Source organism: Chiloscyllium punctatum, chromosome 7 (genome assembly GCF_047496795.1).
Source record: "Chiloscyllium punctatum isolate Juve2018m chromosome 7, sChiPun1.3, whole genome shotgun sequence".
Lineage (NCBI taxonomy): Eukaryota > Metazoa > Chordata > Chondrichthyes > Orectolobiformes > Hemiscylliidae > Chiloscyllium > Chiloscyllium punctatum.
In genome coordinates, this window is record NC_092745.1 from 70,948,409 (window position 1) to 70,968,448 (window position 20,040).

Genomic DNA, 20,040 nt, shown 5'->3' on the forward strand with positions numbered 1-20,040 from the left:
TGTCTATGCCGACCAGATATCCCAACCCAATCCAGTCTCATTTGCCAGCACTTGGCCCATATCCCTCTAAAACCTTGCTATTCATATACCCATCCAGATGCATTTAAATGTTGTACATGTGCTAGCTTCCACCACTTCCCTACGCACCACCCTCTGTGAAAAAGTTGTCCCTTTTAAATCTTTTCCCCTCTCGCCCTAAACCTTTGCTCTCTAGTTCTGGACTCCCCCACCCCAGGGAAGAGAGTTTGTCCATTTATACTATTCATACCCCTCATGATTTTATAAACCCCTATGAGGTCATCCCTCGGCCTCCGACACTCCAGGGAAAACGGCCCCAGCCTATTCAGCCTCTCTTTATAGCTCAAATCCTCCAACCCTGACAACATCCTTGTAAATCTTTTCTGAACTCTTTCAAATTGCACAATATCCTTCCTATTAATTGCATGCAATATTCCAAAAGTGGCCTAACCAACGTCCTGTATAGCCGCAACATGGTCTCCCAACTCCTATACTCAGTGCTTTGACCAATAAAGGAAAGCATTCCAAACACCTTCACTATCCGATCTACCTGAGAATCTACTGTCAAGGAGCTATGAACCTGCACTCCAAGGTCACTTTGTTCAGCAACACTCCCTTGGACCTTAACCATAAAGTGTATAAGTCCTGCTAAGCTTTCCCAAAATGCAGCACCTCGCATTTATCTAAATTAACCTCCATCTGCTGCTCTTCAGCCCATTTGCCCTTCTGACCAAGATCCTATTGTAATCTAAGGTAACCTCATTCGCTGTCTATTATACTTCCAATTTTGGTGTCATCTGTAAACTTGGTAATTATACCTCCTATGTTCATTTCCAAATCATTTATGTAAATGACGAATAGTAAAGGATCCAGCACCAATCCTTGTGGCACTCCACTGGTTACAGGCCTCCAATCTGAAAAACAACCCACCATCATCACTATCTGACTTCTACCTTCGAACCAGTTCTGTATCCAAATGATTCTTCTGTGTTCCATGAGATCTAACCAGTCTTCCATGGGGAACCTTGTTGAACGCCTTACTGAAGTCCATCTAGATTATGTCCACTGCTCTGCTCCCATCAATCCTCTTTGTTACTTTTTCAAAAAACTCAGTCAAGTTCATGAGACATGATTTCTCATATACAAAGCCATGTTGACTATCCCTAATCAGTCCTTGCCTTTCCAAGTATGTGTGAATCCTGTCCCTCAGCATTCCCTCCAACAACTTGTCCCTATAAAGCCTACATCATTTGTCTTACTGTAAACACTGTCACCAAATAAATATTGCATTTTACAAATATGGCAGAATTTGAGTTCAATAAAAGTCTGAAATTAAGGATCGAATGATGACCATGAAGCCATTGTCGATTGTTGGAAAAACCCATCTGCTTCATTAGTGTCTTTTAGGGAAGGAAACTGCCATCCTTACCTCATCTGGCCTTCATGTGACTTCAGATCCACAGCAATGTGGTTAACTCTTAACTGCCCTCTGGCCAATTAAATGCTGATCTAGTCAGTGACACCCACATCCTGTAAATGAATTTAAAAAAAACGTTTTCCTTATGCCATTTAAACGTCTCTTCTGTAAGAACAAACAAATGCTGTTTAAAGTTGTATTTAATTATTATCAAAGCTGTAATGTTAATAGCTCTTAAACCAATATTGGTAGGAGGAAAATGGAAATTTTCATTTTGTCCCATTGTCCTTAAAGCATTCCGCTTGAAGGGACAGCTTGCTGCAGCTTGACGACATTGTTTTGTAGAGCAGTGGCTCTGTGGCTTGTAAATAGAATGGTTTAGACAGAAGTAATATAAGTAAAATTAATGTGAAATCAGTTTTCATCAACAAATGTTCGGGAAATTGGAGGTACTTGGTGTTCAGCTGTTAGGATCCATGATCTAGAATTTATTGAATAGTTTTGAACAAACTTATTTTGGGAGGTTCATTGATCTTGGAAGTGCATATTTATTCTTCACATCTTGATTCTCTGATATGTCAAGGGAATGATTCCTGCCTACCATCAAACAATTGCATTCTCCTTAAAAACCTTCCAAAGCGTTTTTTTTCTACTGTTAGTGTTTCATTGGCTTCTAATCTTTCTAAGTGTCAGGTAATAAATCAATCTGGTGGTAAATTTGTTATTTTTCATTCTACAGATGACACATTTTCATTCTTATTTCATATTAGATTTATCACTATTCAAGTTGAGTCGAACATGCGTTGCTGGAAACGCACAGCAGGTCAGGCAGCATCCGAGGAGCAGGAGAATTAATGTTTCAGGCATAAGCCCTTCATCAGGAATGAGACGTGGGCTGGGGGCTGAGAGATAAATGGGAGGGGGTAGGGGTGGGGAAGAAGGTAACTGAGAAAATGATAGGTGGATGAAGGTGAAGGAGAAGGTGATGGGTCAAAGGGGGAGTAATGGACAGGTCAGGAGGGCTGTGCCGAACTGGAGGCTTGAGACCCACACGCTCAACTCTGATCTTAAGCATCTGCAGTCCTCCCTTTCTCCTACTATTCAAGTTGAGCCAAAATTGTTACATTCCAGAGACCTCAGTTATAGTGATTTTTGAGAAGATTTGTAGCTCAGGTTGATAAGTATGGAAGTTAGCCCGCTGAGCTGGAAGGTTTGTTTTCAGAGGTTTCACTAGTGATAGTGGATCATGTCTTTTGGTGGGTAGTTGACATTTGTGTATCCTGGTGGCAGGTTTCCTGCTTGTTTGTCCAATGTAGTGTTTCTTTACAGTTCTTGCATGGTATCTTGTAAATGACGTTAGTTTCACTGGTAGTATCCAATGAATCCTTTAGGTTCATTCGTTGCTGTTTAAAGTATGTTGGTAGGTTTGTGGGGTCTGAGTAGTCTGGAAGTCATTTCTGATATGCCTTTGTACGGTAATGTGGCTATAGTTTTTGGTTGCGTTGTGTCTGCTTGTTAGGGTTTGTTTCTGAGGAATTCCGAGGATTGTGTTTATTGGGTATCCGTTTTTCTTGAAAACATTGTATAGATATTTTTCTGCTTTTTGTAGTTCTTGTAGTTCATATAATGTAGTTCGTTGAAATAATGTCATAATGCAGCTCAGTTCATGTGTGTTGGGATGATTGCGTCTGAAGCTAAGTACCTGGGCTGTTTGTTTTTCTGTTCTCTCTGGTTTGAAGCTCTCCGTTAACTGTACGTTCAACTGTCACGTCTAGGAATGGGAGTCTGTTATTGTTCTCCTCCGCTTTTGTGAATTTTATGCCTGTCAGGATATTGTTGATGGTGTTGTACGTTTCCTCTAATTTGTTCTGTTTTGTGATGACAAAGGTGTCATCCATGTAACGGAGCCAAAGTTTGGGTTGGATAGATAGCAGGGCAGCTTGTTCAAATCTCTGCATTACTGCTTCCACTGTCAGCCCAGATATCCAGTGGGTGTTCCGTTGACTTGTTGTAGGTTTTGCTATTGAATGTGAACTGGAAATGACATCACCCACCTTAAGAAACCAAGACCTGTAAAGAGAGAGGTGGGACATAACACAACGCTTCACCGGAGACACACTCTGATGATATTATCGAGTATGGTGATAAAACGTCTAAAAACAAACCTTCCAGCTCAGCGAGCTAACTTAGATGCAAATGTCAGTTATGTTTAATTTGACATGATTTAAGTCACACTGTGTACATAATTATTGATTTGTAATACTGAATCAAACCTACTGACAGGATAACCTTCATCCAGCTTCATTATGGTTTAATGGTATTATAATGCTTTTAAGATCACTGATTAAAAACATATAATTTTTGGTTTCAATATTTTTCTCTTCAATATTTATTGATTTCTCATTATCGTCAAACACACTAACCTCACTGCTTTCTCCATCCTGTAGTGGAGGCAGTGTTTGCCTGTACCATTCTAACAAAACTTCACTTTGTGCTAAGGGAAAAATAGTTCTTGTAAGGTGAAGGAAAGCTGGCTGGACTGCATTTCATTTGTTAGTTAGAGACTTTAAATTGGCTGCCTTTCTAAAAATGTTGATAGATATACTTTTTGTAATGTGCTTGGTGTTGTATTTTAACTTGAATTAAAGTGCAAGCCAGTTATTTGAAAGCCGTGTAACTTGTTAAATTGTTGTACAAGCTGTTGAAGAAAATTAAATTTGTTTTCTTAAAATTTAAAAAAAAGTTGCTGAAATGCTGTGAGCACATGTAATAGTCTTGAAGTTTTTAATTTTAATGGTTAATTTATTATTTACTGTAGCTGGAATCATGCCTTCAAAAATCAAATTACAACACTACAGGGGCAGGCCAAAAACCGAGCCAATCCTAACCGCAGTGAGGTACAGGCCAATCTTTCGCTCTTCTTAGAGGCAGCTAGTGGCTTCTACACACAGGTGAGTCCTGAAGACAATTTTGGGATTTCACTGGGAAAAGTAAATAATTGGTCTAGTCTTTAGTGGATCATTCAGCTTAGTTGGGTGGTATAGTATTAGTAACCTAAATTTGTCTGGCTTATGTCAGAGTAAAATTCAGTGGATTTGTGAAAACCACAGTAGCAACTGGATAATCTATGTTCTGCGCTGAAAAATGTGGTGCTAGAAAAACAGCAGGCCAGGCAGCATCCGAGGAGCAGGAGAATTGACGTTTCGGGCATAAGCCCTTCATTTCTGCTCCTCGGATGCTGCCTGGCCTGCTGTGTTTTTCCAGCACCACATTTTTCAACTCTGGTACTCCAGCATCTGCAGTCCTCACTTTCTCTTAGTTAGTCTGTGTTCTGCGCTTCAGGCAATCGGAAGTTTGGATTCCTCCCTGATATGTTGTTAATCAGTGATGTGGGGATATGCTGTCTGACACTACAAGGAGTAGTGTGGTAGGTGAAGTAGAGAGATTTTCATAGTAGCAGTTACTGATTTTGATATTTGTAGAAATAAACAAGGCTTAAAATTGTCCACTGGGGAGAAAACACTGAGCCAACTATTGGTATTGAAACCTGACGACAAGGCCCCAGGACCGATCGCCTACATCCTTGCATCTGAAAGGAAGTGGCATCAGAGATAGTGGATCCATTCATTATAACATTCCAAAATTCCCTAAATGTTGGAAAAATTTTGTTAGATTGGAAAGGTGCCAATTTGATGGCCTTTTTTTAAAAAGGGAGGGAGGCAGACAGGAAACTATAGATCAGTTAGTTTAATGTCTTTCATTGTGAAATTGTTAGAATGCATTATTATGGAGTTAATAATAAGAATTTTGAAAGACAAAGCATAATCCATCAGAGTCACCATGGTTTTATGAAGGGCAAATCATGCTTGACTAACTTGCTGGAATTCTTTGAAATCATGTTTGACTAAATGCTATTCGTTGTGATATAGGGAGAGGTTGAGTAGGCTGGCAAATGGGACTAGATTAGGTAGGATATCTGGTCAGCATGAACAAGTTGGACCGAAGGGTCTGTTTCTGTGCTGTACACCTCTGACTCTATGTAAATAGCAGCATGGATAGTGGCTATTCTGTCGATGTATATCTGGACTTCCAAAAGGCATTTGATAAAGTGTTGCACAAAGGGTTAATATGAGGCAAGATCACATGGGATTTGGTGTAATATATTAGCTTGGATAGAAGTTTGATTAACCAACAGAAAGCAGAGAGTCCAGATAAATATCTTTTTCTGGTTGGCAAGATGTAACCAGCAGTGTGCCACAGGGTTTGGTTTTCAGGCCCCAACTATTTACAATCTGTATTAATAGACTTACATGCAGGGATGGAAGGCACTGCAGCCAAATTTATAGATGACACTAAAATAAGTGGGAAAATAATTTGTAGTGAAGAAGTTTTAAATTACAAGTAGGTATGGATAGATTAGATGATTGGGCTAAAATTTGGCAGATGAAATTTAACATGAATAAGTGTGAGGTTATCTATTTCGGTGTGAAGAATAGACAGACAATTATAATTTAAATGGAGAAAAAAATTGAGTGCTTTGGTGCAGAGACATCTGGGTGTCCTTGTGTATGAATTGCAGCAAACTAGTATGCAGGTATAACAGGTAATAAGGGAACCAAATTGAGTTTTGGTATTTATCACTGGAGGAATAAATATAAACGTAGGGAAAGTGTTGCTGCAACTGTGCAAGGCATTAATGAGTTCACACCTGGAGTATTGCGTTAAACTTTGGTTCTCTTAATTGAGAAGGAATATAGCTGCATTACAGGCATTTCAGAGGAGAGTCACTAGATTGATGCCAGAGATACAAGGGATTTGTCTTATGAAGAGAGCGCAGTTTAGGTCTATACCCTCTAGAATTAGAAGAATGAGAGGAGATCTAGTTGAGGTGTCTAACATATATTCAAGAGAATTGACAAAGTAGATGTAGAGCAAATGTTTTCCCCTTCTGGACAACTTTAGAATGAGATACCTTAGTTTAGGATAAGGGGAACAGATGAGGAATTACTTCTGTCTAAGGGTCAGAAAAGGGCTGAGATGAGATCAGCATGACTGTATTGAATGATGGAGTAAGCTCAAGGGGCTGAATTACCTAGAATCATACAGCCTAGAAACAGACTGTTCGGTCCAGCTAAAACATGCTGACCACGTTTCCCTAACTAAACTAGTCCAACTTGCCTGCGTTTGGCCCTTATCCTCTAAACCTTTCCTGTTTATGTAAATGTCTTTTAAATGTTGCAACTGTATCTGCATCTACCACTCCCCTGGCGATTCATTCCATGTGCAAACCACTGTGAAAAAGTTGCCTCGTGGGTTGCTTTTAAACCGTCTCTTCTTTAAAAAATGCTCCCTTGTTTTGAACTCCCCCATCCTAGGGAAGAGACCTTATCTGAGCCCCTCATGATTTTATAAATCTCCATTAGGTCACCCCTCAACCACCACCTCTCCAGTGGAAAAAGTCCCGGTTTATCCTTATAGCTCAAACTCTCCAATCTGGGTATCATTCTGGTAAATGTTTTCTGAACTCTCTCCAATTTAATAATATCCTTCCTACAGCAGGACAGCCAGAACTGTATATGGTACTCCAGAAGAACTTCTCTCCTTGTTGTAATGTTACATAATTAGATTTTGCATCTTGGGGAATACTTTGAATAAAATTATCCTTTTGTGTGTGTTTTGGAATTTCTTTTGTTTCAGTTGCTGCAGGAGTTGTGCACAGTCTTCAATGTGGACCTTCCTTGCCGTGTAAAATCATCACAGCTTGGAATCATCAGCAATAAGCAATGCAGCACCAGTGGAATTGTGAAGCCACAACCCAGCTCTTGCTCTTATATCTGCCAGCATTGCCTTGTACATCTTGGAGACATAGGTATGTCACCTGGAGTTTACAGCGACAGTTGAAGCCCAATTCAGTCAAATAACTTTAATTCTTTGTGTAAATTACTTTACTTTAAATTTCAAACCGGTGTAGTTTATCCATGAAAAAAAACAAAGAACTGTGTATGGCGGAAATCAGAAACAAAAGTGGAAATTTGCTGTAAAAAATTCAGCAGGTCTGGCAGCATCTGTGGAGAGAAAACAGAATTAACATTTCAAGTCTAGTAACTCCTCTTCAAAACTCATTGTAGCTAGGAGAAGGTTGGTATATATGCAAGAGAAAAGTTGGAGGAAGGGGAAAGGAGTAATCGATAGTTGTCAGTGGAGCCCAGTGAGAATGAAAAACAATTGGACAGACCGAGGAATGGCTAAAGGTCAGCCTGGGAGAATGAGTAGTTGCTAAAGTTGATTGATAGTGGCTGAAATGGTAGCAGTCCATGTGATGAGAAGACCTGGTTTCAGGGGTTGGGGTATGGACATGGGAGAAGGTGCTCACGCTCTACAGTTATTGAACTCAACATTGAGTTCTGAAGGGTTCGGATTCCCAAGTGGAAAATGAGTTGCTGTTCTTCTAGGTCTGCTGCAGTGCTCCAGTGAAGCTTCGCGTAAGGTGGAAGAACAGCCTCGCAATTTCTGCATTTTATTTTTCAGCTTGAGAACCCTGCAGCCTTCAGGAGTTCAACACTTGTAGAGCTTGAGCACATTCTTCCATCTCCTTACCAAACCTCCACACGCCAGGCATTTACCACAGCCACCCCATTATCAGCCACTAATGGTTTAGCTGCGATTCATTCTCCCAGAATATATTTATCCATTCCTACTGCTGCCCAACTGTTTCTCTGTCTGTTTGCCTCTCTCTCCCGGTCTGTCTATCTGTCTGTCTGTCTGTCTCTCTCTCTCTCCCCTCCCTGCCTCTGTCACCCCGCCTCTGTCTGTCTGTCTGCCCAGCTTAAGAGGTGAATTAGTATGTTTGCAGATGACACCAAAATTGGAGGTATAGTGGACAGCAAAGAGGGTTACCTCCGATTACAACAGGATCTTGACCAGATGGACCAGTGGGCTGAAAAGTGGCAGATGGAGTTTAATTCTGATAAATGCATTTTGGGAAAGCAAATCTTAGCAGGACTTATACACTTAATGGTAAGGTCCTAGGGAGTGTTGCTTAACAAAAAGACCTCAGAGTGCAGGTTCATAGCTCCTTGAAAGTGGAGTCACAGGTAGATAGGATAGTGAAGAAGGCGTTTGGTATTCGTTCCTTTATTGATCAGATTATGGGGTACAGGAGTTGGGAGGTCATATTGCGCCTATTTAGGACGTTGGTCAGGCCATTTTTGGAGTATTGCATGCAATTCTGGTCTCCTTCCAATCGGAATGATGTTTTGAAATTTAAAAGGGTTCAGAAAAGATTTACAAGGATGTTGCCACGGTTGGAGGATTTGAGCTACAGGAAGAGGCTAAATAGGCTGGGGCTGTTTTCCCTGGAGCGTCGGAGGCTGAGGGGTGACCTCAGATGTTTATAAAATCATGAGGGACATGGATAGGGTAGATAGACAAAGTCTTTTCCTTAGGGTGAGTCCAGAACTAGAGAGCATAGGTTTGGGGTGAGAGAGGAAAAATATAAAAAAGACCTAAGGGGCAACGTTTTCACACAGTGGTGTGTGGGGGCAATGGGCTACCAGAAGTGGCGAAGGCTAATACAATTGCAACATTTAAAAGGCATTTGGATGAGTATATGAACAGGAAGGGTTTGGAGGGATATGGGCCAGGTGCTGACATGTGGGATTAGATTTGGTTGGAATAGCTGGTCAGCAGGGAGGAGTTGGACTGAAGGTCCTGTTTCTGTGATGTTCATCTCTATGACTCTATGACCTGTCTGGCACTCTGTCTGGGCTCCATCCTCTATTGTTTTTGCTTCGTCTATCCCTTCTTTAGCATATATATCACCTTTCCCAGCTACGATCCATTCCAAAGAAGGGTCACTAGACCTGAAATGTTAATTCTGCTTTCTCTCCATAGATTCTGCCAGACCTGCTGAAATTTTTCTAGCAATTGCTGTGTTTGTTGCAGTTTATCCATGATTCTGATATACTTTCTAGAGCATTCACCTCTTATAGGCTTCAGACCACCTTTTAATGTATAATGTGGTTTGAACATTGTTTTTCATATTTAAAACCGTGCTCCATCTAAAAGCTGCAACTTCACAAAGGTTATATATAACTGTTATAGGCCTTCTCGACATTGTGTACAAAAACAAAGTGCTGGAGAAACTCAGCAGGTCTGGCAGCATCTATGCAGAGAAAAACAGTCAACGTTTTGAGTCTAGAGAATTTAAAATAGCTGGGGAAGGGTGATATTTATGCTGATGACTAGTTGGGAGTATGATGAATAGAGTGAGTGGAGATAGTACTTAGAGAGAAAATAGATAGAAAACAGATTGCTAAACCAAGAGATAAATAAATGCTGGTTGGAGTGCTAACGAGCAGTAAAAATGTTTGAAAATTGGTTAGCTGTGCTGGGAACAACCATGCAAAACAGGTCCTGGGGTGTGGGTGTAGGTAACAAAAGTGGAGAAAGGTATTCGTGTCCTGAAATGGTTAAACCCAGTACCCAGACAGAAGATGGAGTGGCGTTTCTTCAGCTTGCATTGAGCCTCACTGGAGCACTGCAGCAGACCTGAGAAAAGTGTTGGCATGGGAACGTGATGTGTTGAAGTGGAAGATGACTGGAAGCTCAGGATCATTTTTACAAATAGCGGCTAGATGGTTGGCAACGAGTTGTGTAGTCTGTATTTTGTCTCCACAATGTAGAGATCATTGTGAGCAGTGAATATTGCAGACTATGTTGAATGAGGTGCAGCTAGATTGCTGCTTCACCTCACAAGTGTGTCAGCAGCCTTGGGTGGGTGGGAAGGGAGGAGTTTAGTAAAAAAAAGTATTGCACCTTAAATAATTGCATGGGAAGATGCCATGGCAGTGTAGTGGAGGAGGAGTGGACCATGTTCTGGAGAGAATGGATCCTGTGAAATGTTGACCAAGGAGGGGAGAAGAACAGGGTCTGGTGATTGGCATCCCACTGGAGGTGGCAGTTTATAACTGAATGTTGGTGCACTATTAAGTGAGGACCGGAGCAGGTATATCTATTGCTGTTGTAGGGGAGAAGGCATGGAGTTAGGGCAGAAGGGCAAGAAGTGGGTCAGACAAGGCTAAGTGCCCTGTCAACCTCAGTGGTGAGGAAACAAAGGTTGATGACAAAGGTGGACATTTCTGAGGCCCCTGTGCACAAGATGACATCATAAGAACATGCAACAGAAACTGAGAATCTTGAAGAATAGAATGGAGTCAGGTTTGTTCAGTATATGAACAGGCTCTTCGGCCCACCATGTTAGGTCAACCAACAAATGCTAAACTACACTAATCCCATTTGCCTGCACTTCGTTCATAGCCTAATATTATCTGGCATTTTAAGTGCTTCATAAATGTTGCCTCTACCACCCTCTGTGGCAGTATGATCAATGTACCACCCTCTAGATGAAAAAAAAAGTTCTCTCATATCTAAACCATTTGCTCCTTGCCTTAAATATTATCCCTAGATGAGATGAGGTTAGTGACAGTCGTGGAAACAGTGTGTTCAGTGTTGAGAGTCATGGTGTGGGTGAATAAAAGTGTCCAAATGCTGACGCTCAGCTATGAAATAGAGGTCAGTATGCCAAGCAACATCGCCACCCTTGTTGGCAGGTTTGAGTATGAAGTCTGAGAGCAGTAAGTTCATAGAGAATTAGGTTAGAATAAGTGAAGGGAGCAGAGAAATTAAGTCAGTAGTTCTCAATGAACAAGTTGAATTCAGGTAAGAGGCCAGAGTGAGAGGTCCAGGTGGAGGGGCAGTGTTGGAGGTGGACAAAGGGATCTGCAGGCTGGGGAGAGAACTTCTGCCCAAAGAAATGGGCATAGAGCAAAAGCTATGGAAAAAGAGTTTGACATCAAGTTACACCTGAAATTCATTGAGGTGTGGGCTTAAAGGGATTAATATTAACACCTTGACTGAGTACAGATCATTCAGCATCAGAGAGCAGAATCACAGAAATATTGAAATGCCTGACAAGAGGTGGGGTTGGAGGAAGGAGTACAATCAGACAAAAGACAAATAAAAGAGGGTTTCAGAGGCCTGTGGGTACCATTCTGTTGCAGCCTGCATTCTTTAATACCTGAAAGGAAGAGAAAAGGTTTCTTGATAAATTGTTGAATGAGCCAAAGCATGAAATGGAACTGGGGAACAGAACAGCTTTAAGATAAAGCCATTATATGTTGATCATAAACATTTACACATTTGTTTCCATAAACTTTGGTTTCTGCTTTAACTTCTTTTTTGTTGTAATTAAAATTCTTTGAAACTTGGACAAGGCTGAGATTTATTAGAGCTCTTAACCTTCCTAATTCTATAGCCAGAGGTCCCAAATACCATTTTTAGGACAGAATTTTCTAGCACAGTTCTAAAGTATATTGAGAAATCAATGCTATAAATACAAGTACATGTTAATGCTTCTTCCCTTCCTTTAATTTTCCATTGCTATTTTCTTATGAGTTGTATAAATGAGCAGAGAGGCCAAGCAATACGGGGCACAAACTTCTTTTGGAGCTAATTTTAGTGCTTATCTGTGTGCTGAAACTGCTAATATCTGTTTTTTCATGACATGATTGGAGGGATATGGACCAGAAGTAGGCAGGTGGGGTTAGTTTAGTTTGGGATTATGTTTGCCATGCACTGGTTGAACCAGAAAGTGTCTTTCTATGCTGTATGACATTCTGAAATAATAGGTGACATCCATTCGCTGATTCATTTTTCTAGGTAATGCTCTGACCAGAATCAATCTGCCCAGTTTAAAATTTCAATGAAGTCTGACAGTTAACTGTCAATCAACATTAATGGGTGCATTCTCATTGGCTGTCCCTTTACCAGAGTCCACTTGGCAACCAGTTAGCTCTTTTAGACACGATAGATTTTGGTTTTTTCCTTGACAATTCAAAGATATTGATTCCTGAAGAATGCAAACAAAAAGCTTTGACAAAATGTCTGTCTTTAGCAACACTCAAGTTCTGTACTATCACATGACTATTTAACTTACCCTTTCTTCTCTGTTAATTTCATAATCCTTAAATCCAGTTAAGAAAATGTACAGTTCCATACCCTCTTCACTCAGGTTCCTACCATTCAGTTTCACATGCTGCAGTGTTAAACTATATGCTTTTAGCCACCATGCAAAATATGTAAAAATCCTAATCGGAGTGGGACCAGTCAAGCTAACAACTCATTCTGTTGAATGCTTTGTCACAGCAAATTATGACCCATTAGATTGAGAAAACCTGGTAGATCAAGTCAGTTAGAGTTATAGACCTGTGCAGCATGGAAACAGACCCTTCAGTCCAACTTGTCCATGCCAGCCAGATATTCTAAATTAATCTAGTCCCATTTTCCAGCATTTGGCCATATCCCTCTAAACCCTTCCTATTCACATACCCATCCAGATGTCATTTAAATGTTGTAATTGTATCGGCTTTCACCACTTCGCAGCTTATTCCACAGACACACCACCCTCTGTGTGAAAAAGTTGGTCCTTAGGTCCCATTTAAATATTTTCCCCCCACACCTTAAACCTATGCCCTCTAGTTCGGGGCTCAGTGACCCTAAGGAAAAGAACTTGGCTATTCACCCTATCTGTGCCCGTCATGATTTTATAAACTTATATAAGGACACCCCTCAGCTTCTGTCATTCTAGGGAAAAGAGCCTCAGCCTATTCAGCCTCTCCCTACAGCTCAAACTCTCCAACCCTGGCAGTATCCTTGTGACTCTTTTCTGAACCCTTTCAAGTTTCACAATATCCTTCCGATAGAAGAGAGACCAGAATTGCATGCAGTATTCCAACAATGGCCTAATCAATGTCCTGTACTGCTGTAACATGACATCACAACTCCTGTCCTCAATGCACTGACTAATAAAGGCAAGCATGCCAAACACCACCTTCACTATCCTAGCTACCTGCAACTCTACTTTCAAGGGACTGTGAACCTGCACTCCAAAGTCTCTTTGTTCAGCAGCACCCCCTAGTATATAAGTCTGCTAAGATTTGCTTTCCCAAAACGCAGCACCTCGCATTTAACTAAATTAAACTTCATCTGTCATTCCTCAGCCCATTGGCTCATCTGATCAAGTTCCTGTTGTAATCTGAGATAACCTCCTTCGCTGTCCACTACACCTCCAATTTTGGTGTCTTCTGCAAACTTACTAACCATATGTTCATATCCAAAGCATTGATATCAATGACAAAAAGTAGTGGACCCACTGGTCACAGGCCTCCAATCTGATTAGCAACCCTCCACCACGACCTTTTGAGCCTGTTATGTATACAAATGACTAATTCTCCCCGTATTCCATATGATCTAACCTTGCTAACCACTGTGCTATGCAGAACCTGGAATGCAGTTCTTCTGAGCTGTAGTTTTGAGTCAAAACCAGGATAAGCATTTCTATCTTTTGATTATAAACCACGAAGTGAACTTAATTTAGCTAGCAAAACATCATGTGTGCATTAAATTAATGGGGTCTGTCAAGAGCCATGGGATAATGTGATATGACCAATGAAAGAAATTAAAGTAGTGTGTATTGGTGGAAGTTGTTTGTAGGCTGAGTTCTAAGAAGAAAATGTCAGACAGAGATGAACAATTAGCTCCATAGACAGTCTCGTGCACAACTTATCCGTTGCATCAGGAGACTTTTTGCCTCCTGGATCCCAGGTATTCTCCTGACAAAGCTGAAAATAGTAGAATTTCTTTGTGTGCAGACATCCCTTTATCTGAATAAGGGTTACTTGATACTGGCTTTAGGTGGTCAGTGCAGAAAATATTGTTTTCCTTTCCTGACTTCCCTTATTTTAAATGACAAAAAACTTGTGTAGTCAGCTTTTTAACAGAAGCTATTCATTTGTATCCTACCCATCTTTTTGGTAAGTTGCAGTGGGAACCAAAAATGAGGCAGTTAGTAGCATTGCCTTATACTATCCTTCACATTATCTTGAGAGCTATAGATCTCCTTTCACTAAAACAAGTTTTGGGGTTGATCAGGTGTGAGCACTAATTTCTAATGCTATGTTCGGATTTGGTCAACTTCAAAACTATTAGGATTGCATACTTTCACCATAACTGGTCAGTGTATCATTCTTTAAACAGTTAACTGCATTGCAATCAATCTGCTAATAAATGTAGGTAAAACAATCTTATCTGATCGTGAGGGCATTCCTAACCATTGTTGGATGAGGGGGAAAAAAACTACATAATCGTATGCAAATAAAACAAGCAAGCATGTTGAGATAACATGCACTTATTTTTTCAGGCACCTGTTTTTTTTAAAGACCTAGTTCACTAATGTGTCTATGGTTTGACTTACAGCACGATACAGAAATCAGACTAGCCAGGCTGAATCCTACTACAGGCATGCAGCTCAACTTGTCCCTTCAAATGGTAAGATCTGTCTTTTATTTCTTATGAATGTTTTTGATCTGTGTCTCATTTATATTCTGTAACAATTTTTGAGATTGTTAGTCTCACACAATCCTATAAAAGGAACAATATATCCTTTATTCTGAAGAAGGATCACTGGACCTGAAGCGTTAAAGCTGATTTTTCTCCACAGATGTTGCCCGACCTGATCTTTTCCAACAGTTTCTGTTTTTGTTTCTGATTTCCAGCATCTGCAGTTCTTTTGGTTTTTATTTAGCATCTAACTCACTGCCACATCTCTTCCAGGCATGCCCACCTTGAAGGTCTGCTCCTCTCTCCGACAGAATTTCTGTTTCAATCTTCTTTCTTGTCCACTATCATTAATTTTACTGTTATTCCTCATGTTTGACAAAGTGTTTGCTAAAATTCGCTTCCTCAGCCACATCATATACCTCGTTGACTGACTGCCTCCAGCTCAGGCTCACCCTACATGGATTTCAACTCGAGTTTCATCCTTCGTGTTTTGAATCTGCCCAGGATCATAACAATCTCCGTGATGTTCAGTGTTCCACAGACAGCTGTTCTCTCTGCATCCTGAGATCTGCATTCAGTGCCATGCATCGTCATGTGCACACTCTCGACTTCTTGCTCTCGCTCTCTCTCAGAAAAACCCATGGTCCTTTGGAACCTTCTTCCCCCTCCCCTTCCCTCTTGCTGCATCCCCTCTCCCAACTGCGCCTCATGTCGTGCACTTACTATCCCTTTTGGCATTCCACACACTGATGCTGAACATATTCTGTACTTAGCAAAGGTCTCCGTTTTATCTCTCTGCATCCCCACTGTAATGAACTTCAAGCATGACATGACGTTGAGTTTTTCTTCTGTCACCTTCGCCTCCATGCCCATTTCTTTAGATAAGAGTCCTCTCCCCATCCCACTGACTCCTTTGCCAACCTTGCAACGCTCTCTTTCCACTTGGACCTCTCCCATCTGGCCCTTTACCTGCATTCTACCTGTTCACCGAGAAGTGTTGACATGACGTTGGTTGCTTTAATTTCTCTGCCCACCTCTTCCCCCATTTCAAAGTATCTCCCTGTAAACTGGCTGCACTTTGTTCTCTCAGACCTAACCTTGACTTTGTGATTAAGCCTACTGACAAGGCTGGTGCTACTGTGTCTGGTGGACTGACCTCTACATTGCAGAGGCTGAGCACCAGCTCTCAAATACCTTCCCCTATCTCCCCATCTGCCTTGATCCCACCATGGAACATCAGGCCATCATGTCCACAACCGTCGCTAATCTCATTTCATCTGGTGATTTCCCCTTCACCCCCGCCACCAAGGTTATAGTCTCCCAATACAACCTAGCTTATCTCTACCTCTTTTCTGTCTGCTCCTGCTTCACAGAACTCATCTTTTCCTAACTTAACTAGGTTTTTGCTCCAGCTGCATCCTCTTTACTGTGGACATGCAATCCCTTTACACATCCATCCCCCATCAGGATGGTCTCCACTTCTTCCTGGAAATAAGGCCTGAACTGTCCACATTCACCACCAGTCTCCTCTGCCATAACTCTTCTGACTTCCTTCAAGTCAAAGGTATGGTCATGCCTACAAGCATAGGCTCCAGTTATGCCTGTCTCTTTGTGGGGTACATGGAACATTCCTTGTTCCAGTCTATTTCAGCCTCTGCCCATAGCTGTTTTTCTGGTATATTCATGATGTCATTGGTGCTGCTCCCCTCTCCCTTCTGGAATTGGAAGAGTTCATAAATTTTACTTCTACTTTTCACCCCGCACTCTCCTTATACCTGGTTCACCTCTGACTGCTCCCTGTTTCCATTTCTGAGCATATGTTGGCTATCAAATGTCCACACCAAACCAACTGACTCTTACAATTACCTTGACTATACGTCCTCACACCCTGCTTTCTGTACAAACTCTATTCCATTCTCCAGTTTGTCTGTCTCTCTCACATCTGTTCTGATAATGGCAGCTTTGACAAGGGAGCCTCTGCAATGTCCATCTTCTTCCTCAACTGAGGATTCTCCAGCATTGTAGTTGACTGGGTCCTCGGTCAAGACCATGTCATCTCCTGCACTTCAGTCTTCACCTTCCACCTACTGTCCACAGCAGCAATAGTGTCTCCTTTGTCCTCACTTACCATCCCATCAGTATCCACATCATTAGCCCCCATTTCTGCCACTTCCAGCAGGATGACACCACTACGCACATTCCCTCTCCTCCTTTGCCAGCCTTCTGCAAGGACTGTTCCCTTTGGGACATCCTAGTTCACTCCTTCACTGTAGCATTTTACCATCTCCTCTCTCTTCTCCCACCCCCACATAGGCGCACACAGCCACTTGGCACATTCCCCTGTAACTGCAGAGGGTGTAAGTCTGCCCATTTATTTCCTCCTTCCTCAATATGCAAGGGCCCAAACACGCCTTCCAATTGAAGCATCACTACCTGCAGTTCACTCAATCTAGTCTACTCATTTACTGCTCACAATGTGGCCTCCTCTACATTGAGTAAAATAAGTGTAGACTGGGTGACTGTTTCACAGCACACCTATGTTCTGTCTGCAAATAAGATACCATCTCGTTCCCTGGCCAATATCTCTGTTTCAGGCTTGAGATATCTCTGCTGCATTGCTGCAGCAAAGCACAGCATAAGCTGGAAGAACAGCACCGTATTTACCACTTGGGAACTCTACAGCCTTCTGGTTTCGATAACAAGTTCAACCATTTTAGGGCTTGCGGCACTGTCTCCCACATCCTTACCCTAATTCTCTCTCCTTCTCTCTCTCCTCCTCTTCCACCCACACCCACCCACCCACACACACACACACACACAAGGCCTTATTGTCTGCCATTGTTAGCTGCTAATAGACCCCAGTAGTAGATATTCATTCTCCTGGGCTGACTGTTATCCACTCATTTGTCTATTCACCTGTTCTTCTTCCTCTCTTTGGGGTCCATCTCCACCTATTGTTTACTTCTTCACCCCCACCCTATTCTCTGCATCATAAAACAACTTTCTTGTAGCTGCTATCAGTTCTGAGGAAGGGTCACTTGACCTGAAGCTTTAACTCTGATTTCCCTCCACAGATGCTGCCACACCTACTGTGCTTTTCCAACAATTTGTTTTTGTTTAAATATATCCTATGCAGTAATGCTACGTGTTTTAGGTTTTAGTTTGTGCTCATCAATCCTAGCAGATCTTATGAAGATGTAGGGGTACTGTATCTTTTTAAGAGAATCGAAAGGCTAACGAGGACTTAGAGAAGCACAGAGTCCAGAACAAGGTAACAATGTAACATTTGGTTGAAACAACTAGCTAAGAGGTGTGTTGCCTGGATACAAAAACAAATTCAAATTCAACCAATCAGTTTAAATTATGCCCCAAGATGCCAAACTCCAATCAAGTTTGGAGTTAATATTATAACCAATGAAATGATCTGATGTTTTAGGATATAACTATCAGACATTTTGAGCAGTTACCCAGAGCAGCAAAGAGAACTGCCTAAAGACCAACCGATGTAGGGTGCTAATAAAGAGCTCTCTGAGAGGAGGAGTTTGCACAGAAGAAATACCAAAACTGACCTGGAGAGAGAATCTACAGAGGAAACTCAGCAAAACTGACGACTGGTTGTGAAACATGATTATTTTTCTGGAAATCATAATTGAGATTTTTTAATCAGACTAGTATTGTAGAGGGGGATGCAAAAGATAGGTTAAAGAGAAAGGAGTTGTAAATAGCCAGTTAATCTTCTCTATTAGACTTAAAAAATATATTAAGTTGTCAATTTTTACTTTAAAGTAGTAACTTTTGGGATAGTTCTTTGTCCCTCTAATTTTAACAGATTACAGCACGATGTGAATCTTATCTGTGGTGTTGGTTTAAATTAGTAGAGGGGTTTTACCCCATGTCGTAACGCGGATGAAAAACATTGTAGTCATTTTTGAACCAGCTTGAATGTCATGGAAGTGACATTGAAACTTAAGTGTTTGCTGCTATTTATTAATCAGGAAGGTGAAAAAGTCAAATAATTATTTTCTTATGGGAAATTACACTTTACTTTAAAATGACTGTCCTAGAGACTAATAGAGTTTTGTTGTTGACTGGTCTGACATGTGCATTAATGTTACCTTTCACAGTTAAACGCCTGTAACCCAAAGGTTGTTGAGGAGTCTGATGTTTTTTCTTTCCATTGATTCCACTTTCACCAAAGATTCTTCACATTTCATATAGTTGAAATTATAATTGTTGAATAATTTCCTTTGGAATTGTTGAAGCTGCATTGCAAATATTAAACAGTGTTACAAATGGAATAGCACAACCAAACTGAAATCAAATATTTCCTTTATTTTTCTTTGAATGCAAGTTAGTGGTAATCTAGGGATTTATGTTTGGACGACCCCAAAATATGTATCTTTTGCTTGTTTTTTTTAATTAATTCATTCTACCTACTACCATTTGGGAGACTGACTGACTGACTGGAAGCTGTGCATCAAAAGTACATTTGCATTGGCTTAAGAAAGTTGCACAAAAAGCATAATCATATCAATGCCACATGTCTTTACCACCAATTTAAATTTGAATTTTTATCCAATGTGTTCAAGGTCTGGCTTTTGGTATTATTTACTGGCTGATCAGAACCCCCTTCCAGCAAGTATTTATAAATGAATTGAAGAAACCACGTAAAATCTGGTGACAGCTCATAAGGAAATTTTACTTGTAAACAATTTAAGGTTTCTGTAGAGATAGATCCAACAAGACAAGCATTTTGCTTGGATGTAAAGTTGTCACTCGGTAGTTGAATACATTACTTCCTGGCAAGGAAGGAGATTCTTGAAGGGTCATCTTGTTTGATAATGGAGAACGATGCATATGTAAAAGATTCTGGTGATATGTTTGCAAAGCAGAATCCTATAGTGAGGCAGCTTCTTGGACTCAATAAAAGTGGTGATATAAGCATTTTAATTAGCTTAATTAAAATTTCACAACTAAGATTCATAAATTCATTTGAATTATTTTCCATCTAGTGGTTAACCATTTAATGCAGAACTTCCAGGTCATTGCATGAGATCATTAGATGATATGTATTGCATTGTGTGTGTGTGGTGACTTAATGGTGTTATCTGCAGTTTGAGGACACCCTCACTTTCTAAAAGTGGGCATTGTTACCCCATTCATTGCCTTTGTCTTTCACTGTGGAATCATTCACAACCTGTTCCTCC

At 40.9% G+C, this 20,040-nt stretch overlaps 1 protein-coding gene across 3 annotated transcripts in view; it reads left to right on the plus strand.

The window, feature by feature from the left end:
- Nucleotides 1-20,040, plus strand: part of smg7 (SMG7 nonsense mediated mRNA decay factor) — a 144,381-nt gene that overhangs the window by 58,869 nt on the left and 65,472 nt on the right. For all 3 annotated transcript variants that reach the window (XM_072573943.1, XM_072573941.1, XM_072573944.1), the window contains exons 4-6: nt 4,254-4,386; nt 7,133-7,304; nt 14,750-14,821. In XM_072573943.1, the coding sequence (XP_072430044.1) occupies nt 4,254-4,386; nt 7,133-7,304; nt 14,750-14,821 (377 nt within the window). The remainder of the gene's footprint in view (nt 1-4,253; nt 4,387-7,132; nt 7,305-14,749; nt 14,822-20,040) is intronic.